The sequence below is a fragment of the Dermacentor variabilis genome, chromosome 3 (assembly GCF_050947875.1).
Source record: "Dermacentor variabilis isolate Ectoservices chromosome 3, ASM5094787v1, whole genome shotgun sequence".
Lineage (NCBI taxonomy): Eukaryota > Metazoa > Arthropoda > Arachnida > Ixodida > Ixodidae > Dermacentor > Dermacentor variabilis.
The window spans coordinates 17,119,704-17,142,900 of record NC_134570.1 but is presented as its reverse complement, the minus strand read 5'-3'; the positions used below and the strand labels follow the sequence as shown (position 1 = coordinate 17,142,900).

At 49.8% G+C, this 23,197-nt stretch overlaps 1 protein-coding gene and 1 non-coding gene across 2 annotated transcripts in view; one reads left to right on the top strand and one right to left on the bottom strand.

The window, feature by feature from the left end:
- Positions 1–23,197, bottom strand: part of DAT (Sodium-dependent dopamine transporter) — a 128,745-nt gene that overhangs the window by 76,167 nt on the left and 29,381 nt on the right. Inside the window, exons 2-3 of the mRNA XM_075684339.1 lie at positions 18,956–19,090; positions 16,519–16,837 (exon numbers count right to left, since the gene is read on the bottom strand). Of these exons, the coding sequence (XP_075540454.1) occupies positions 16,519–16,837; positions 18,956–19,090 (454 nt within the window). The remainder of the gene's footprint in view (positions 1–16,518; positions 16,838–18,955; positions 19,091–23,197) is intronic.
- On the top strand, positions 20,926–20,998 carry TRNAS-CGA (transfer RNA serine (anticodon CGA)). The gene has a single exon. It is a non-coding gene; the product is annotated as a tRNA-Ser (tRNA).

Genomic DNA, 23,197 nt, shown 5'->3' with positions numbered 1-23,197 from the left:
CGGGTTCTTTCCCATGTTTACATTTTGCCATGTTGACCATGGATTGCGAAACACGACCAACAGCCAGTACTTCTAAATCACATCGCTAGCCCCTTGGGCTCTTTCCCGTGTTTAAATTTTGCCATTTTGAGTATGGATTACAAAACACACCCAACCGGCAGTACTCGCACATGACACTAGCTCCTTGGGTTCTTTCCTGTGTTTAAATTGTACCTTTTTGAGTATGGATTACGAAACACGACCAAGAGCCAATACTTCTAAATCACATCACTAGCGCCTTGGGCTCTTTCCCGTGTTTAAATTTTGCCATTTTGAGTATGGAATTACAAAACACGCCCAACCGGCAGTACTCGCACATGACACTAACTCCTTGGGTTCTTTCCTGTGTTTAAATTGTACCATTTTGAGTATGGATTACGAAACACGACCAAGAGCCAGTACTTCTAAATCACATCACTAGCGCCTTGGGCTCTTTCCCGTGTTTAAATTTTGCCATTTTGAGTATGGATTACAAAACACGCCCAACCGGCAGTACTCGCACATGACACTAGCGCCTTGGGCTCTTTCCTGTGTTTAAATTGTACCATTTTGAGTATGGATTACAAAACACGCTCAACCGGCAGTACTCGCACATGACACTAGCGCCTTGGGCTCTTTCCTGTGTTTAAATTCTACCATTTTGAGTATGGATTATAAAACACGCCCAACAGTCAGCACTTCTGAATCACATCACTAGCTCCTTGGGCTCGTTGCCGTGCTTATATTTTCTGCGCTCGCCTTTGTTTTACAGTTTAGCTGTTATACGCTAGTTTCTGGCGATATGTGTGCGTAGGAAAAAAGGATTGCGGCCACCCCACAGCTAAAAGAGCTAAAGAAGCAAAAGTGTATTGCCGGGTATGACCCAGCTGCGTTTAATAGCGAGAAGTTTCAACACGTATTGTTATAAAAACTATCGTAATAAAAACGTAATACCCGAACAGACACTGTTTAGTATGGATTGTGGTTCGATGTCACGGGCTCTATAGGCAAACCACGTAACCTTATCTCAGTTCCCTTCCAGCCGTGCAATAATGGGTAGGCCGCGTGCGGTGAGGAATGCGGAAGAACAGCGCGCCTACGAAGAACACCGTGGTGAACAGAAGGGGCAATGTGCGCGGCGACGGCGGGCGGCACGCAATAGGGACGAAGATCGTGCCGCTAACGCCAAGCGTATGCGCCCTCGGTTTGATCACCCCTACCGACTCCACTCCCATCGTATAATTGCAGGTGATTTCAACACAGACGTGTCTCGGCCAGACGGAAAGTGGTTCGTGGCGTTTCTCTTGGAAAGGCTCGGCATTCACGGTTGCACTAACATCAGTGTGTCCATGACGCGTCATCGGTCGTGTATACCTCACATTGGCCAAGGGGCTTTTCACTGTCGCCACAGAGCAACTGGCCGTATATCATAGCGATCATGCAGTGATAGTCACCTTGGTGACCAAAATAATACATCCAAAAAAGCAAACAAAAGAAGGCTAAAAATTAAAAACACATTCATTGAGTATGCAATTTAATGAAACAACGAACAATCCTAAAAGACGGAATTCATTGTGGCATGTGTCTTTTACTTTCAATCAATATATTTGTTACGAACATATTTATCGCCATATTGCTACGGCACAGTATGTGCGATCACGAAAGGCGAGCAGTGTGAAGACGACGACGACGATTAGAAGCTAGCGCGGGCTGTTGCCTCTTGGCCAAGCGCAGCGTATTGCCTTGTAGCCTTGTAAATATACTTGTAAATAGCTTTTCGTCGGTGTCTTCCTACGTAACATATCTGGTGGAGGTGGACGTTCCCTGTACCTCGTCACGGAGCTTCGCAGTGGACGGTACGTCGTGCCTTCCTTCATGGCTCCCGGCGACGACAACCCGACTCCGCCGGCTCCGACACCTGCTGCCACTTCGACGACCTACATCACTCTCCCCGCTCCCCGTGATCCTGGCGTATTCTCAGGCAAAGATGGGGAAGACGTCGATGACTGGATCAGCCTGTATGAACACGTCAGCCGCAATAACCGGTGGGACGCTACTATTATGCTCGCCAACGTAGTCTTTTACCTCGGTGGCACACCTCGAGTTTGGTATCGCACGCACGAAGATGAGCTCACCAGTTGGGATTCACTTAAGACACAGCTTCGAGACTTGTTCGGCAACCTCTACGGTCACCAACTTGCCGCGCAGAAGGCGCTTTCCGGCCGTGTGCAGGCGTCAACAGAGCCCTATGTCACGTACATTCAGGACGTCTTGGCTCTGTGCCGCAAAGTTGACACCCACATGACTGAGTCAGACAAGGTTTCCCACATCCTCAAAGGCATTGCCGATGACGCCTTCAACTTGCTCGTGTGCAACAACGTAGCGACGGTGGATGCTGTTATAAAAGAGTGCCGCCGCCTGGAACTCGCCAAAATCCGACGTATTGACCCGAAGTTTGCCCGTCTGCCCAACACCCCTGCGACATCTTCCTGTGCCGACGCTCCTCGTCCCAACAACACTGCTGATGTTACCAGGATCGTCCGGCGTGAGATCGAGGCCGCCTATCCGGCTGCCTTCGACTCCAGTCCCACCAACACATCTGCAGTCACGGTCTCACTGATCCAGGCAGTTGTCCGCCAGGAGTTCGAAAACATGGGTCTTCACACCATCTGCTCGGCCCATCGCCCTGATACCCGCCCGGCTTCTTCCATTCCGCCCCGTCCCGCATCTTCTTACCCACCACGTTTCCGCAACCCATCTGAATGGCGCACTGCTGACGACAAGCCCATTTGTTTCTACTGCCATCGAATCGGGCACATTTCTCGGCACTGTCGCAGTCGCTGGAGTTCCCCGATCCGATCTACTTACACTGCCTACTCTCGCTCCCCAGGTGGCCCTTCTCGTCCCTATGCCGCACCTTCCGATAATGCCGCCACTGATTCTCCTGCAACGAACCGCCCCTATTCTCGTTCGCCTTCGCCCCAACGACGACAATCTCGCTCTCCCCAGCCCCGTCGCTCCTATTCGCCAACTCCCTTCGGACGCCGCTCCCAGTCGGAAAACTAGACGATGCAGCGCCTCGAGGTGACGCTGCATTGCTCCCTACGCCGCCAAATCCTCTACTGACCTTGCCCACTCATCTGAACCTTCTTGACGTGGAAGTCGACGGTGTTTCTGTGTCTGCACTCATAGACACTGGGGCGCATTTGTCCGTAATGAGCGCTGACCTTCGTAGCCGGCTCAAGAAAATTATCACGCCCGCCACGACGCCTGTTGTCCGTGTCGCCGATGGCGGAACAGCCCCCGTTATTGGTATGTGTACCGCCCGCGTCTCCTTCGCCGATCGCTCAACAATCGTGCTATTCACAGTCATCGCCCACTGTCCCCACGACATCATCCTCGGCTTAGACTTCCTCTCCGCACATTCTGCTCTCATCTATTGTTCCGCCAGTACTCTCCGCCTTGACCTGCCTGTTCTCGATCCTGCTGAACCACACCCCAGTCGCCTCAGTTCCGCCGACTTCGTTCGCTTGCCACCTTCGGCACTGACCTACGTTGACCTAGTGTCATCCCCACCAGTCCCCGACGGTCACTACATCGCGGCTCCTATGCAAGACGTCCTCCTTACACACGGGATCACAGTACCTCATACAGTTTTATCTATTACGGCGAATTGCGTCTGCCTGCCAGTGGTCAACTTTGGCTTGACGACACAAGTGCTGCCACGTGGGATGTCTCTGGCCCACCTTTGCTCATTCGAGGATCACTCAGTAGCATCCATTGCAGTTGACGACACTTCATCCGATACTCCTCTACCTTCGCAGTCGGCAAATTGTACCATCGCTGACTTCCAGAAAATGATTGCCCCCGACTTGCCGTCCGAGCACGCTCGTGAACTCTACCGCGTTCTGTTTTCCTACCACGATATTTTTGACTTTAACGATCGTCCTTTGGCCCAAACTACAGCTGTCAAACATCGCATTAATACCGGCGATGCCCCTCCTATTCATCGCCGCCCGCATCGAGTGTCACCAGCTGAGCGTCAAGTTATTCACGCAGAAGTTCGCAAAATGCTTGCCAAGAACATTATTGAACCATCACATAGTCCATGGGCGTCACCTGTTGTGCTGGTAAAAAAGAAGGATGGCTCATGGCGCTTTTGCGTGGATTATCGGCACCTTAACAGGGTTACCAAAAAGGACGTGTATCCCCTACCTCGGATTGATGACGCCCTTGACTGCCTCCACGGTGCTCGCTATTTCTCCTCTATTGACCTTCGCTCCGGCTACTGGCAGATTGCCGTGGACGATCTCGACCGCGAGAAGACTGCTTTTGTCACACCCGACGGTCTTTATCAATTCAAAGTGATGCCGTTCGGTCTATGTAACGCCCCTGCCACTTTTGAACGCATGATGGACTCCCTTCTTCACGGATTCAAATGGTCCACGTGCCTGTGCTACCTGGACGACGTTATCGTATTCTCCCCTACGTTCGCTACGCACCTCGAGCGCCTCTCAGCAGTCCTGGACGTTTTTCGTCGAGCCGGTCTGCAACTCAACGCATCCAAGTGCCAATTCGGCCGTCGCCAGCTTACCGTCCTTGGACATCTCGTTGACGCGAACGGAGTGCAACCGGACCCAGGCAAGATCCATGCTGTTGCGCACTTCCCTGTTCCGAAGTGTGTCAAGAATGTGCGCAGCTTCATCGGCCTTTGTTCGTACTTCCGCCGTTTCGTGAGAAATTTCGCCGCCATAGCACGACCACTAACCGAGCTTTTGAGAAAAGACGCCCCTTTCCAGTGGGGCGATAACGAGGCCTCTGCATTCTCACATCTAATCGAGATTCTCACATCGCCTCCCGTTCTGGCCCATTTCGATCCTTCTGCGCCTACCGAAGTCCGTACTGATGCCAGCGGTCACGGAATTGGCGGGGTACTGGCACAACGTCAGCGTGGCCACGACCGGGTTATCGCTTACGCCAGCAGGCTCCTCTCACCCGCGGAGCGCAACTATTCCATCACTGAGCGTGAGTGTCTGGCCCTAGTTTGGGCGGTTGCGAAATTCCGCCCATACTTATATGGCCGATCCTTTTCCGTTGTCACAGACCATCACGCGCTTTGCTGGTTATGCTCACTGAAAGATCCTACAGGCAGACTTGGTCGCTGGGCCTTACGCCTCCAAGAATATTCGTATACTGTCACCTATAAATCTGGCCGACTACACAAGGACGCTGACTGCCTGTCTCGCTACCCGGTCGACGAGCCTGACGACGCCGACAGTAGTAGCGCCAACGGCATTTTCTCTGTGTCTGCCTTCGCTAACATCGCCGATGAGCAGTACCGAGACCTATCGCTGCGAGCACTTATCGAGCGTCTGCGTTCTACACCTACCGACGCATCCGTTCGCCGATATGTCCTCCAGGGCGGCATTCTGTATCGAAGGAACTTCCTCCCTGACGGCTCTGACCTTCTTCTTGTCGTGCCAAAACAACACGACAGACTGTGCTCTTTGAGATGCATGACGCCCCCACTGCAGGACATCTTGGGGTAACCCGCACATACGACCGCGTCCGCCGCCGCTTCTATTGGCCTGGTCTCGCTCGCTCCGTTCGACGCTATGTTGCTGCCTGTGATCCCTGCCAGCGTCGGAAAACACCTCAGGTGCTACCTGCCGGTCATCTCCAGCCGATCACCATCCCTGTGGAACCGTTCTTTCGTGTTGGATTAGACCTGCTCGGTCCCTTTCCCACGTCATCCTCTGGGAACAAATGGGTCGCCGTCGCGACTGATTACGCCACCCGATACGCTATCACTCGGGCTCTCCCTACCAGTTGCGCCACTGACGTCGCGGACTTTCTCTTGCGTGACATTATCTTGCTTCATGGCGCCCCGCGACAGCTCCTTACTGACCATGGTCGAAACTTTCTCTCGAAAGTTATCGCTGACATTGTGCGTTCCTGCTCCATTCAACACAAACTGACTACCTCATACCATCCTCAAACCAATGGCCTGACAGAGCGGTTAAACCGTACTCTTACCGATATGCTGGCCAAGTACGTTTCCAAGGACCACCACGACTGGGACATTGCCCTTCCTTACGTAACATTTGCGTACAATTCTTCCCGGCACGACACCGCTGGATTTTCTCCCTTTTATCTACTGTACGGTCGCGAACCTACCTTGTCCTTAGACACGGCACTTCCTCCTGCTTCGGTCTCAACAAGCGAGTATGCGCGCGACGCCATCGCCCTCGCCGACCATGCACGCCAGCTTGCCCGTGCTCGACTGACGGCCTCACAAACCACTCAGCAGTGCCAGTACAACGCCCGCCATCGTGACGTACAGTTTTCGCCTGGTGCGCTCGTGCTCCTGTGGTCGCCCACTCGTCACGTCGGACTTTCAGAGAAGCTCCTTTCGCGATACACAGGGCCCTACCGCGTGCTGCGCCAGGTGACGCCTGTGACTTACGAAATTTCTCCTGTGGGTTCAACCTCGTCCACTCCTCTGGCATCTAGTGATGTCGTACACGTCAGTAGGCTCAAGGCCTACTACACTGCTTCCGAGTCCGATCTTTAGTCGCTCCGGGACGGCGCTTTTGCCGCCGGGGGTAGTGCTACGGCACAGTATGTGCGATCACGAAAGGCGAGCAGTGTGAAGACGACGACGACGATTAGAAGCTAGCGCGGGCTGTTGCCTCTTGGCCAAGCGCAGCGTATTGCCTTGTAGCCTTGTAAATATACTTGTAAATAGCTTTTCGTCGGTGTCTTCCTACGTAACAATATTGTCGTGATTCAACGCGAGCACGGCACAACACGTTGAGCAAGACGGCAGGATATCCTGTTGAAAACCCACCAGAAGGAAGACGTCTTCATTCCTCCATTCCCCCAGTCCCATTGCACGGAGTCCGTTAAAGCACGTATCCTCATCGTCGTCTACACGGCTACATAGAGCACGCGGCAATATATACAGATCCGCTGGCCATCTATTTTCACAGAGTGGAATGGCTCTAAATTTTTTTTTTCTATCGAGTCGTTCGTTTGCGCCATTTTTCATTAAGTGTTCCTAAAAGCCTGCGCCGTAAACCTACACGTCAACCCATTGGTCAGTGTCTTGAACGTTATCCGTCACCAACGTTAGTAGAAACCACCACAGAATTAGATTCTAGTTCACTGTAACGGAGTGTCAAGCGAACGCGGCGAGCAAGTAGAAGACGTGGCGTCGACGCGCGTATATCTCTGCGCGCTCGTATGTTTAGCTGCTGCAGCGTTCTCCCGGCACTGATCTCACGAGCATCCTACCAGTCACGAGGTCTCACCGGTTAGCACCCGTTCGTTGCAAGCAGCGCAAAATATTACGTGTCGGGCACGATCCCATTGGGCATAAAACCATGAAAGTGCGGGAAGTACACACATACACAGAAAAATTACCGTGCACCAGGTGACCCAGATTTCCACGCCGGATGTTGAAGGCCAGCTAGGTCATTCGAAATGGCACGTGGCGTGTTTCTTCCTCGTTGCAGCCTTGCAATCTATATCACCCACTTATGTAAGAGAGAGAGAGAGAGAGTAAAACAAAAACAAAAAAATCCCCACGTACCTAATGCCGAGACAGGTCCACAATGTGGTTGGTTAAAGTATAAACCCCATGCAAGCGATATTGCGCGCGACAGCGAAGCGACGCGATGGAGATGACTGTCGCGTTCGCTCGTCGCCCAGAAGTCAAACTCCAAGCGAGCGACCGTTTCGCGCGACAGCTCTCCAGTGTTGTCGGTATTAGGGGATAGAGTTAGCGCCAAACCTGGCGTGGCACTTGCTATAATTATTTAAGTTGATTTGTTTGGCTGTACAAAGCAACAAAAAGTATTTCTGAAGGGTCTTGCAGTAAGTTTCTTTTCGTTTACATATCGAAATTCGGTAGTTCGCTCGTTCCGCTCATTCCGTTTGTATACTGAGAAGCGCACACGTGAGAAAACCGGTAGTACGTCACTAATGTACATCCCGTTCCGGCCGCCTGCTATTGGCTAGTCGCTCATAGCACTTCCGGGCGACGAGCGATGAATTCTAGATTTGCAGAACCGAGCGATCGCGCGACAAGACCGAGCGATCTGTGCGCGCGACGGCCTGATCCGTCGCTCGAAGCCGTCGCTCGTCGCTGTCGCGCACAAAATCGCGCTCATGGGGTTTAGCCTTAGGCGTCGCTTCGCCGTGCCTTGCCGACGGGGTAATTTCCCCCTGCTCTTTCTCGGAACCGAAGTGGCTGCCGACTGCGACGCCGCCACCGCCATTCGGCAAGCCTGCTTTTACTTTTGAATAAAGCCAGCCGACTCTCCGTTCTCAACCTGCCAAAACATGTATTCGCTAAACCAAGCTCCCAACGGTGACCGAGGACATGTACGGTTTTGTTTTTTCGAACACTATAGCCATGAACGACGCTGCTCATACTCCTGCTGACAGAAACGATGCCGTGATTACGTCTTCTGTCATCGCCGCAGAGCTTCAGCTTCCCAGCTTTTTGCCCAAGAATCCCCGAGTTTTGTTTATGCAAGTAGAGGCCCGTTTTCAACTACGGCGCTTCCATAGATGGGTGTTTGCAATCGCCGACGTCAGCTTTGCCATACTAGGAGTGGACTTCCTCAGCCATTTCAACCTAGATGTGAGTGCTCGCAATTAGCGCCTAAAGGATAACGTCAAATCCCTCGATGTACTTGGCCTGCAGTCTAACCTCACCTCATCTGGCATCCGTGCGCTGCGGCCGGTCTCAACGTACGGCAAGCCCCGAAACGATGGGCTGCCCGTGAAACACAAGGTGACGCATCATATTGTTACGTGTAGCACCACCGCCCGCCCACATGTCGCCGCCCGGCCACGGAGGCTCGCTGGACGGAGGTTGGAAGTCACCCACCCTGAGTTCGAACACATGCTTCAGCTCGGCGTTATTCGTCCTTCCTCCAGCAAGCGGTCTTCACCTCTCCATATGGTGCCAAAGAAGGACAGTGCCGACTGGCGGGCTTGTGGTGATCACCGAGCTTTGAATGCCGTCACTACTCCGGATCAATATCCCCTTCTCCATACACATGACTTCGGCGCCCGTCTCGCAGGAACACAAATATACAGCAAGATCGATTTAATGGGCGCGTTGCAGCAAACTCCTGTCGAACCTAACGACCCTCCGAAGACAGCAATCACTACTCAACTTGGCCTTTCCGAGTTTGTCCGTATTCCTTACAGTTGGGAGAATGCGGCACAAACTTTTCAAAGGTTCATGGACGAGGTTACGTGCGGACTCCTGTTCATTTTCGTCTACCTTGACGACATTCTCGTTGCAAGTCTCAAAGACGAAGAGCACAAAGATCACATTCGCCTCCTATTTGAGTGACTGGATGAACACGGCCTGGTCCTAAAGACCCAGATATGCATTTCCGGAGTTCAAGTGCCGGGCTTTCTCGTCCATTGCATTTCACCCCAAGGCACCAGGCCACTGGATTCACGGGTGCGAGTAATCGAGTACTTCCCCTCTCCAACCTCCTTCTGAAAGTTTTGCGACTTTCTGAGGCTCATAGATTTTCACAGGCGCTTCATACTATCCTGTGCGCAATTTCTCCAGCCATGTACCGACCTGCAGCGTCACGACTTGGAAAAAAAGAACGCCTGCCTTCCACTGGTCCTCGGAGTACGAACACTCCTTCCACGAAGCCAAAACGCGGTCGGCGACTGCAGTGTTGCTGATTCATCCGTTGCCCGACGGGCCCACTCGCCATATGGTAGACACGTCGACCGCGATAGTGGGTGCAGTACTGCAGCAGCACGATGGCATAGACATGGAAGCAGCTGGGCTTTTGCTCAAAGCGCCTCAAACCTACAGAAGCTGGCTAGAGTAGCTTCGGGAGGGAGATGCTGGCCATCTATTGCGCTGTCACGCATTTCCGCTTTTTTTTAAAGGCTGTAGCTTTCACATTCCGACCAACCACAAGCCGTTAACCTTCGTTTTCAACAACAGTTCCTCATACTCGGAACGTGAGCTTCGGGCGCAAAGGGGCTTAAGATTCATTATTATTGTTGTTGTGGTTGTCGTAGTCGTCGTTGTTGTTGTCATCATCGTCGTCGTTGTTGTTGTCGTCGTCATCATTGTTGTTGTTGTCGTTGTTGTTTCGTTATGGAACACGCAAAGGATTAAAATCGAGAGTAGGGACCTATAACGCTAAGAACATTTAGAGGCTGGACTCGGGAGCTGGTCAACGCCATCTCGCGCTGACGTGACAGGCATTTATCCGCATGCCATCGCAAGTGCCTGAAGGGGAGAGCAACTGATGCCGGCTGTTCGAGCTGCACGGTGCGCACTTGGCTGTTATGACACCGCTTTGATTGGCGCGAACTGCACCGCATACCGGTGGCGCTGATCGCCGTAAAAGAGAAACGCCGCAGTGAGGCGCGCAACAGCGGCCAGGCAGTGGCGCACTGCGTTGACAGACCTGGGCCAGCCCGTGGCCAGAGTCGGAGCCAACGCCAGGGCCAGAGAAAGGGTCCGTGTGCGCGGGTACAGCGTAGCCCGCAGAGCGGCTGCATTTGGGACCAGTCAAGTGTGACACCGGAAAGCCGGCCGCCCGTGGTCCCCGCGGCTGTCTCGACGGTTACCGATGGTCCGCGAATATGGCGTCCTTCCCGCGCTCCGAAGTTCGGTGCACTACGGAGGGATTACCGAGCTCCACTGGAACCATCTGACTGGATTCGCTCCGCCGTCCGCCACCCCGTAGCCTCGCCGGCAACTCGTGGATTTCGATCGCAAAGTTCCACACCACGCTCTCTCCCTCTAAAGAATATCGGGGCACCGACTGTCTCAATACGAAAGTCCTTATCCTTTGGATATACTGCATTGACGTCGGCAAACGACTACGTTGTCTGCGACTGCGTTGATTGTTTACATTATCGATAGGTATAGGCGATAGCCACTGCCCTTTAAAACTTTTGGGACTACCACTCCCACTACGCGTCACCCCCCCCCCCCCCCCCCCACTCTCTGGCACACTCGGGATTATACACTTCGCGTTCCTCGCAAGGCGGATACCGCTCCCGCCTCTTTGGTCGCCCTCACTTTCGCCACTGCGTTCTGTTTTTTCCCGTCAGAACGCGACGAGGTACCGCGCGGCCGCCGGCCGGCAAAGACCGGCGGCGCTGCGCGCAACTGCCGGGCGATCCTCCGTGGCGAGCGGTCGCATTGCCCTCGGGGTGTGCGCCTTTATGGACGGCGTGCTTCGTTGCGCCTCGATGCGCGGCCACAGGTGGGCGGACGCGCGCGATCATCGGGTCGGGCTGCCGCGAGCACGCGGCCATCACTCGCCGAGACCAATGGGCGTGGATGTATGGGCGCGCCAGGAGCTCTCTCCAGTGTTGCGTGCAGGAGGTGCGCTACATACGATGCACGCAGCCGCGCGCCCCGCGAACTCGATCTTTTTTCTTTTTCTAAGGCTAATAAAGGCGCACTCAAAATATTTGTCGATTAAAAAAGAAGAAGAAAGAGGGACCTTCAAACACGAAGGAGGTGCCATATGCAGGCTGGCCCACGTAACTTGAGCCAAACATTAAACAAGTATGCAAATGACACGTAGCTGGACAGAGCCAAGATAATGTTGTTTGCCGTCGCTTGGAGATACTCAGATTATTTTTCATTCCGCCTAATTAAATAATCAGTCTTAATTAATTAATCAGCTTCTCAAATGTTATTAGATTAGAAGTGTCAATGAGAAATTCGTAGAGCGACACGAAAAACTCCCGATACAGCTTTGAGTTGCTGAATACGTACGTGCTACGTAAAAGTTTTTCCGAGCGTGCAAGAAGTCCGCCAATGGACGCCAAATTGCCGCGCGACTGGGCGCTCGAGGTACTTAGCGCGTATTGGCGGTCTTCTTTCACGATCGAAAAAACACTTTTATGCAGGACGTATTCAGCAACAGAAAGCTGTGTCGGGAGTTTTTCATGTCGCTCTACGATTTTCTCATTGACACTTTTCATCTAATTATAATATTTGATAAGCTGATTAAGTAATTAAGACTGATTATTTAATTAGGCGGAATGAAAAAAAAAATCTGAGTATCTCCAAGCGACGGCAAACAACATTATCTCGGTTCTGTCCAGCTACGTGGCATTTGCATATTTGTTTAAAGTTTGGCTCAAGTTACGTGGGACAACCTGTGTAGTTAGTCCTGTTCCATGCCGTTCGTGGGAAACGTGACAAACACTGAGCGATCTTTTTCAAATTTTTCTTTGACGAGAGTCGGGGGGAGGGGGGGGGAGGGCACTTACAAGGCAAGCGAAATCGAAGTCCATAAACTCTCAAGCACGCTTAGTGGCGACGACGACGAAGTGCATATGGTATCAACAAGCAAAAGCAATAACAATAATAATAATAATTAATAAATAAACTAAAAAAGAGTAGTTCCGTTCGCAGTACACTTCCATCGCAGATATGACGATAATGATTACGACGACGACGATGGCGTTTATTTCCATCAAAACACGGCCCGAGTACTGTTCAATTGCTGGCTACGTTACTGTCTTTTTTGTTGCTATTATTATTTCTTGCACCGTTTCACTTCGTTCCTCAGGAGACATTTTTGTATCTAGCAAAACCATGGACACGGTTTTGTAAATAATGCGGTGCACCACATTGTCGCATTTTTCTTCCTGCTTAGGTTTTTCACTGCCGCGGTCTTGGTTGCATAGAAAGCGATCTTCGCACACGACTTTAGGAATACAAAGCCGAGTTATTTTTTATTTTTTTATTTTTTAATACAGGTGCTTGGCTGAAGAATGTTTATATTTGGAATCATTGCCGCCAGTTTCGTTATGTAACATACAAAGACATGATAATTATTTGTGTCGCGCGACACGTCATGTCTAGGTTACCAAGATGCATATAAAAACACACACTATATACACAAATGTCATCAAAAAGAAAAAAGAAAACTTGTGTAAACAATCGCGAGCGTCTATAGCAATCGCGAAAATCACTCGGGAAAGCGCTCTTTCCTACGCTGCGCACATTGTCGGCCGAGGTGGCTCAGAGTGCTCGTCGATCGTGCAGCTCCTCCGCGATGGATCGGTTACGTGTAAACAACATTAGCCCTTCGTTTGTCATGGCACTTACATATATACAATAAATGGAGAAAATTGGTGAAATTATCTACCGACATTCTTACCCGCGGGAAATAAGTTCGAACTTCGCGTTCAAGGTGTCAACTTATTAGCTTCTTTGTTTGTTTGTTTGTTTGTTTGTTTGTTTGTTTGTTTGTTTGTTTGTTTGTTTGTTTGTAAAGTACGTCTCGTGCCAATAAGCATTGCGCTACACCTGAGTGCTGTAAAATGAGCTTTTGTAAGGTGTCTGAAAAGAGGTGCGTTCAGCTGGATTTATTGCCAAAGAATGCCGTTCCTGGGGTCAGTCGGTTGTTGTCGAGCCTCAAGCATCGCATGGACTCAATACGAAGATAGACAATTAATTAATCAATCCGATTAAATTATTAATCATTTGGTTGTAATGGTTAATTCGTCTAAGTTGAAAGCACGTATAAGACAAGCAATAGGAGAGAAGAAAAAGAAATGGGGAGGGGCACAAATCGGACGATTTAAAAAAAGTAAATAAATAATGAGAAATATAATAAGCGAAAGGGAACACACGACTAAGAACGCTGGAAAAGAAATAATAATGTGTATTTCAATAATTAGACCACATTAACGCATAGTTAGATTTAGAGGAAAGGGAAGCTTCAGTGAACATGGTATGTTTGCTATGTATACGCTGCACCAAGCACACAAGCAAATACCCACACGTTGTAGATATGTATATGTATAATCGAAGATATTCCGATGTAAGCGCTATTGCGAGTATCCATGAGAACCACTGAGAACGTACTGGGTCAACGCATGCGTCAGACGCGTGTGCCAAATTCGCACGATTATTTTGTTTGCGTGCTCGCTTCCTTTCGTTGCCCCTGCGCAAAGGCTTCCCACGTCGTGCTGCACGCGCTTCCACTTCAGGGCTCTCGCTCAGCCGCGAGCACCGTAACCGCGGCTCGCGTCTGGCTACGTGGCCAGGCGGACACTGTCTCCTACGGTGTAATAAATGAGTGCCACTCCTGCCAACCTAAGCACCTTTCGTCGACTCACGAATGTGCGGTAAACCCCGGAGAGGCCAAGAAGTCAAAAGGAATCGTGTCGACTCACTGGGCCGATTCGGGACACGACGCCCCGCAGTTTTATCTTCGCACTTGCTCCCGTTTCCTATAAAGTTCTTGGCGCACGCTCCCGGACTTTCCTCACCGTGGTTGCTTGGTGCTGATGCTGTCGAGTCGAATAGCTCACGCTTAAAAAATAAATATTGAATTACGTGCCCGACGGTGGGATCGAACCTCTGACCCCCAGCACGGAAGCCAACCGTAAGGCTACAAACACATGTACACTTCGATCGCACCGATGCCGACTAGCTCTTCGAGATGACCCCCGCGTGTTTCACACTGCGTATGGCACGAGGTACACGTGAGCGGGCGCGCGCCAGTTGCCTTTATGCCAAGGACGCGGCAATTAAACCGGCAAATTTATAGCATTTGATTGATCGCTTCACGAAAGTTTCGCTTCGCACAGATGCACGTGTCTATGTAGAGACGAGGAGGATGACATTCGAATATTGTGCTCTCAGTTATGTATGTATGTATGTATGTATGTATGTATGTATGTATGTATGTATGTATGTATGTATGTATGTATGTATGTATGTATGTATGTATGCATGCATGTATGTATGTATGTATGTATGTATGTATGTATGTATGTATGTATGTATGTATGTATGTATGTATGTATGTACTGTTGCGCGAGTGGATGCGTGGATGTATGTACGGATGTGTGCGCACGTGTCTGCGTCATATCATACACCATGCATGTCATCAAATGTGACATAGTATGTGGCCATAGATGTCTACCTTTTCTCCATCTACCGTCTGTAACATCCCTAGAGGAGTTCCATAGAGCAAGATTAAATATCGTGAAAAGATGAACACTTGCACACATGACCAGCGCTGTACTATACTGCCTGTCTATACTACGCTGCCGAAACAGTACTCTTCACTCCTGTAGTATACAGTATATAAGCTTCTCTGTAACAGGCGAATGCAGATGATGTAGCAACAGTAGCGACATCCTCGCGCAGGGACTTGTGGCTGTACACACACACACACACACACACACACACACACACACACACACACACACACACACACACACACACACACACACACACACACACACACACACACACACACAAACACACACACATCAAATCCTATCCTTCCGCGTTACGCAAGGTGCTTATCGTCGGGCCGCCTGGACACGCCTCTCCCCATGGCAATGAACGCGCTCATGCGCTCGCCCACGGTCTCACCGGCAAGGCACCGTCGGAAGAGCTGCCCGACCCAACCCGCACGCTACACTGCGACGTTCGTCTACTGCCAAGTGGGCCACCATATCTATCTCCATCCTCATCCTTCGCTTAATAGGGCAGATGCCGCTGCCTGGCGACAACTGCAGACCAATTCCTTTCCTTGTCTTGCACATGCTACACCTATTTCATCCCAGCCCTTCCTACTTTCCTTATTGTGGGACCAAACTCACGGCATACCACTCTACATGGGAATGCCCTCATCCTTCAGGTCTTCCTTCCAAGTCTGCGCTGCTCAGCTCAAGCCGGCAGGAGCAGCAACGGCTGATCCAGCGGGCTCGCGTAGCCCTGGACTGAGGGCCCCACTCATCGAGCAAGAATTTCTCACTAGCTTTTTTTTAAATGAATGTTCATTCTCTCTCTCCATACGAAATCGCAATGATCTTTCTTATTTAAAACGCCATCATGCTATAGAATTTACAGGGTCGTCGGATGCAGATTCGGCAGAAGCCATATACCATACATCAAACGCTACATGACATGTACCCGCAGGACCTATATGATATACAGCTGAGCTGCAAAATCTCGTATTAGCGTCGCTTAAATCTCATTGTGTGGCAGCGGCAGTTCATGTGGTATAAAGATGATCTTGTGATAAATATTCTGCATGTAGTTCGCATTGGGCTCGAAATATCTGTGAGAAGCAGCTAACACGCGCCATCATGGCTCAGTTCCTATGACGTCCAGATGCTGCGCACGATGTCACTGGTTTTATTTGCACCCGCGTTCCAATGAAGGCGAAAACGCTCGATAATGTGCTTCGTGCGCACGTTGGGCAAACCGAGTGGGATGAAATAATCCGGAGCCCTCAACTTTGAAGCCTTTTGCGTTGCTTTAGGGCGTTACACTCACTCAATAACTCACTCACTCGATCCTTGGATCAATCAATCAATCAATCAATCAGATTCGTTTCCAACACGAATATCTACAAGACAACCAAGTTATGGCTATGGACAAAAGGCCTCGTGAGTGGGCTTAAAGTGCGTCCACTGGCCATGGCACCAGACAATTAGACTCACGTGAAGTACTCCTCGGCCGGCGTTGTGTAGTTGGCCCTGACGTCAACGGCGAGCGCCTTGTCCGGGTCGTCGGTGGCGTTCGCGTCGCGGCCGTCGACGCCGTCGTCCAGGGCCGACGAGCTCTCGTTCGCAGGCAGCCTGAGCAGCCGCTGCCCGTAGGCCAGCTCGAGGCAGTTCTCCGTGTTCCACGAGTTGTTGCAGTTGGTCCACGGCAGCTCAGTGGTGAACGACGCCACCAGGTAGTAGAGCGCCCAGGCGATGATCACGTTGTAGTAGAAGTCCACGTAGAACGCAATCATCACCACCGTGTAACCCACGCCTGCACTCCGGAAACATGCGCCGGGAGAAATGTGCTCAACATAGAGCTCATTCCTGCGCGTGAATCGCACTACTTTCGTGGTGACACTGTCGAGATGCGCCAATCGTGTGCTCCGCTTGAACGCGGCTGCATACTTCAACTCCAAGCGCACATTTTTGTATAACATCCCGCGACAGAGGGCAGTCGGTGCCAGACACGCCATTTTCGTTACGTTCACGTTTTTGCTACTAAAAAGGCAAACATGGCGTAAGCGACTTGGAACAATGCTCAACAAACGGTAACAGAGTGGGAAACGAACTTGGGTGGGCCTTCTCGTGCAATTTCGATGTTCCTGCTGCTGTACCAGGCAACCGCAACCGAGAGGCTCTTCGCGTCGCTGTGCGATTATAAAATTACATTTTACCGCCGGCAACCCTACTCTTTCTCTTCCCCGGTTGAACTGCGAGCAAATAAGAAATCCCCGACCTGCGCACGAACGGATACTTCAAACAACGCGAAACAGAAAGCCTTCGCTTGTTCGCCCCTTCGGCACGGTGTGCACCACCCGCGCGAGACGATAGCCGATCGCTACCAGCGGTGTAGGTGCAGAATATTACCATCCAATTCCTGTAAGGTTAAAGCCAGAGAAAAACCAGGAAATAGAAAAAAAAAATGCGAAGCTGGGACACAGAGAGGTTGCGCAACAGAGCTCCTTGAGAAGCCCGTCATAAGGATTACGCCCCTATTGTGAGACCAAGCTATCGATAAAAACTGCAAGTTGGCTCGGCGAAGAAGAGAAGAGAAAGAAGAGCAAATAATGGACCCCAGAAGGCAGGTCACTCTGGTCTATTATCCGTTGGATCGGCAAGAAGAAAGACGGGTGAAAGGGATATTAAAGAGCACAGGGCAATTCCTGACAGAACGCGGAGAGTTCCCTCTGGGAAACGGGGGGGGGGGGGGGGGGGGGCAAAATAATTATCAACCAACAGCGGCAACAAGGAGGCCATTGAGAACGAAGCCATACACTCGAAGGTGTGGCAAGGGCGAATATCTTGCGACGCTGCACCTTACGATGGCCGACGGATTATGGGCGGTAGAGGATCACCGGAAATTCATTTTCTGCTGCCTCGGAGAAGCCCGCGTTAGTGTCGCCTCGAGGATCCCTGTGTTTCCCCTGCTCCCGTCGCGGGAGGTACAAGCAGCCGTGGCGAACTGGCTCCGCGTGGCGCGCTGCAGCGCCATCTTGGTATATGCTTTGATTTGAGCGATGCTTTGTGAGGGCGGATGGAAGTATTTACAGGACTGCACAGATGAAGCAACGGCGCGGCGCGACGGAGTTGCCTTCAGACTGGTTTACTGGGAAACACCGCGTTCTAGGCACCGTCGTAGAAACATGACAAACATGACATTGTCGTAGACAATGAACAAAAAAGTACAGCTGTCAAGACTGCTGGCGTAAAAAAAAAAAAAAAATCAATACTTGGCGAAGAGTTAGAAGCTCCAATTGCCGAAATGTGGCGCAACATTCAGAGCGTACCCGAAAAAAAAAGAAAATAGACTGCATGTAGAAAATATTGAGGGGTTATTTAGGGATACATTTCCCACATAGACTGGGAACTAAACGATTAAGCATTAAAAAAAAAACACGGCATATGCACGCTAAATGACTCTTGCACGTTAGAGCTGAAATGCGCATACCACAAAAGCATTTAATTTACTGATCAATCAAAATTGTCGCCACACACACACGCAAAAAAAAAACAAATAACAAAAGTGGCTTGTTTGTATTTGTTGTCTTCGCTTCCTTCGTGTTCTTTTTTCTTTTTTTTTTTTTCGCAGGTGCTCTTCACCCCTGCATCAATAATTTCGCTTGAGACGTACAGCAAATAAGTGGTGACGTCCTTTTTCAAAGGACAAACTGACCAATGTCATTCGAAAATCTGCGTTTCCCGGAAAAATAATACCGAGCAATTTCGCACGTGTCGCCCTAGAATATAAGCTTGGGTGGAGACCATAAAAGAAAAGACAGAAACGGCTTTGCTGGCAATCTACAACATCCCCCCCCCCCCCCCCATTTCAAGGATCCGTCTACACTGCCCCGCGGGGCAGCAACTACAGAGTGCACGGCGTGAGACGTGCCTTTGAAGAGGGGCACCAGCCTTCCCCAGCAAGTGATGGCGCCCTTGCGGTGGTACTGGCCGAGAGCGAGCTCCATGAAGAAGAGGGGAATGCCGCCCACCGCCAGCATGATCAGGTACGGCACCAGGAACGCGCCTGCGAGCAGGAAGAGGGTGATGGAAGCACGCAAGGGGACAACATTGTACACCGGTGCTCTTTGGACTGCACTCGCGGCCCTTCGAATGAACAGTGAATTCATTACTCGCGGCTACTTCCACACTTATGGGACATTTAATGCGCATATAGGGATTTTATTAAACGCTGGCGCATGCCACAGATTGGCAGTGAGAGGAACAACGAGCACGGAGACCGAGGCTCCCTTCAGCACGCAAAACTTGGACGACAATGCTAGAAAATATTGACACCTCCATATAATAACAACAACGTATTGATTGGCACGCGGATGTGCCGTACACGTCCAACGGACACGTCGAAGAAACAGCAGTTTTTTCCAACAGGAATGGAAACCGCAAGTACGTACACTGCCCAACAAGCGCTACAAAACGATTTGAGAAATTAGAGACCTACGTGTATTTTACCTCTATCTCCCTTTAAATATCAGCAAGTACGAATTTCAGTATGGCTGTTAGCCAGGCTTGTCAGTGCGACGACATGATACGGCAAACAGCTCGAAAAGTTGACGAAGACAAGAGAAACTAAAGACACGGTCGCTGTGTGACCGTTTCTCTCGTGTTGTGATTCCGTTTTAGTGATGTTTACCGCAGAACTACAAAGTATATTGGTCAGTTTAGTATATTTACGCCTTGGCAATCTCGCTTCCACAGAAATATATAAACTGAATCGGCCATGCTAGAACAAAGCGAGTGCATAACTGAGCATTTGAAAGAGAAAATAGAAACACCTGTTGGTGTATTTGTTGGCTTCTCGAAAGTCCGTTCTATTCAATTAATTATAGTGTTCTGGTCAATAAACTGTGCTACTACCACGTCGATCGCTGACACGCGTCGCATTCTTCTTGTATGCAACAAATATAATGCGCACGGGAAACACAAGCTCTTAATGAAAGTTGACTTGTGCGTATATATATATATATATATATATATATATATATATATACATATACATATATATATATATATATATATATATATATATATATATATATATATATATATATATATATATATATATATATATATAGTCATATCATAAGAAGCCAACAAACACTGACACCAAGGACAACATAGGGGAAATCACTGGTGCTTAATAAATGAAATAAAGAAACGATAAATTAATGGAAATTAAAGTGGATGAAAAAACAACTTGCCGCAGGTGGGAACCGAACCCACAACCTTCGCATTTCGCGTGTGATGCTCTACCAATTGAGCTACCGCGGCGCCGTTTTCCCATCCACTTCCTTGGGTATTTATGTGTCCTAGTAGAACCCTGGGAGTGTTAGCCAGCGCCACCATTCACAGACCTTGGCGGCGGACGTGGAACGTCCTTTATGCCGCAGGCGTCACGAGAACGTGATCTTTTTGGGTGAAGGCAACTGGTTCGGTTCCCACCTGCGGCAAGTTGTTTTTTCATCCACTTTAATTTCCATTAATTTATCGTTTCTTTATTTCATTTATTAGGCACAAGTAATTTCCCCTTTGTTGTCCTTGGTGTCAGTGTTTGTTGGCTTCTTAGGATAAGACTAATAAAAATCGGGCCCCGCGGTTAACCCCATTTCTTCTCGTTTATCACATAACGAGGGTCTCGAATCCGGCAACAATGATGCGTTCAGGTAGCATATGTGGGTTTATTGACCAGTTGCCTTCACCCAAAAAGATCACGTTCTCGTGACGCCTGCGGCATAAAGGACGTTCCACGTCCGCCGCCAAGGTCTGTGAGTGGTGGCGCTGGCTAACACTCCCAGGGTTCTACTAGGACACATAAATACCCAAGAAAGTGGATGGGAAAACGGCGCCGCGGTAGCTCAATTGGTAGAGCATCGCACGCGAAATGCGAAGGTTGTGGGTTCGGTTCCCACCTGCGGCAAGTTGTTTTTTCATCCACTTTAATTTCCATTAATTTATCGTTTCTTTATTTCATTTATTAAGCACAAGTAATTTAACCTATGTTGACCTTGGTGTCAGTGTTTGTTGGCTTCTTATGATATGACTAATAAAAATCGGGCCCCTCGGTTTACCCCCTTTCTTCTCGTTTATATATATATATATATATATATATATATATATATATATATATATATATATGTATATATATATATATGTATATATATATATATGTATGTATATGTATACAGACGGGCTTCTTAAACCCTGCAGTATGCTGACCGACAAAGTAGTGCCAGTAAGCGCGCCTCTCCCTGTTTAGAGTAATAATAAATAAATTCCTACATAACAGCTGCCCATATAGTAATGTCGGCTCATAGGTAGCTCTAAAGCACACAGACCTATTAATGGAATAGCACATATTGCATTCAGCAATTTCTTAGGATTACTTCATTTTCATTGATTTAGCATATCAGCACGTGCCACTGGGTGTTCGATGCCTTGGTCGAGATGCGGTGGTGGGGCGTTCTTGAAGGACAACCCCCTCCATATCCCGCCTCTCTCTCTCTCTCTCTCTCTCTTTCTCTCTCTATGCGGCAGCTGCGATAGAGGAGGCTGGCAGTCGCCTACCACGCTGGATGACAACACAGACGACGGATCGACTTCCATGTATAGCCACCTACACTACCGCTGCAGATGTACTCGTTATAAGAAACAACAAACGCGACCTAAATATGCTCACTGCAACTAATATACAGCTTCAAGCTCATCACTCCTTTAATGGACCGAATGGCTTTCTAGAAGCCTTCGCCTATTAGCTTAAATTGACAATAACCGTCATTGGTTTCTGCACATTCTATAAAAAAGACGTAAATAAGTTAGCTAGCCTTGTTGGTGGACATATCAAGTATTTAGCCTACTAGCTCTATCATTTCCTTTTCCTTTATTCAGTATATCAATATTATCGCAGGTTTTCTCCTCACATATAATCCCTTCTATGCTGCTCCTAGTATGTTGCTTGGCTAGTTAACTAAACGGCCAAGTGCCTCAGTTGCGCTGGTTTGTCGCGCACATTTTAAGCGAAAGCTTCGACTCTAGCAATCTTAAAGCCTGAAGATGCAATAGGAGAAAAAAATTGACAGGCACTTCAGTATCCTTACGTGATTTGAATGCGACAGCATTATGACTTCTCTAATTAATTGGTTACGTCCATAATACGTGACGGCATACATTGTCGCGTGTGTTACACAACTACGAGTGACGCCGCAGTGGAAGGTGGCTCCAGATCAATTTCGACCGCCCTTGGTCCGTAGGCGTGGCCCTAAATGTAAGCACACGCGTTCCCCGCCCAACGGAATGCGGCCAGCGCGGCCGGGATCGAACCCGAGACCTTGTGCTCAGCAGCGCAACGCCATAGCCGCTTAGCTACCACCGTGGTGGGTCGTAAGCCCGTAAGCATGCAAGTTGACGACGGCACAGGCACCGCCGTATTTCCATTGATGGAGCACCGCACACTAGGCGTGTGCGGTGGCCAGTGTGGCCCACCAACGGTGTACAGTTGTCTCTTCTTCCTCTTTCATTTCATTTTACCTCATAAGGGATGTGACGATTATCCTCTTCCCCTTTCCCCAGTACAGGGCAAAAGGCAATGAGCGAGCAATTGCCCAAGCTCCGCTTTCTGTCAATTCAATTCTCTCTCGTAATGACTGTCAAAATCTTAGGCGGCATTTCATATAACAGTTCAATTTAAAAAAGAAGGGCATTTTCTCTATGCTTTCCTTGGCTCTAGAGTATATTGGATATGTCATGTGCTTGTTATACATTACCAAAAATCGAATGCAGGTGCTCGATACGAATCCACGCCTCCTGTATACACTTAGGAACCGTGCTCACTTTGTCTGTCGTAAATGAGCGATGATACGAATGGCAACATCCGGAAGCCCGCATACGGCGTTTTTGTGAAGCTATGAGGCCCCCGTCCCGACGACGCCAACGTCACGACACGGCGGCCGAGCACAAAGGAGCGTCCCGACAGCCGCGTCCATCACCTAATCTGCGGAGACCGCCTTGCCGTGTCGTTGGTTATATTCGACGAAGCTCTTGCGACTCAAGATGCGGGAAAGGGATCCTGGCGGACGCTGCCGCATCTGCTTTCACTATATGGCATACGTACCCGAATAGA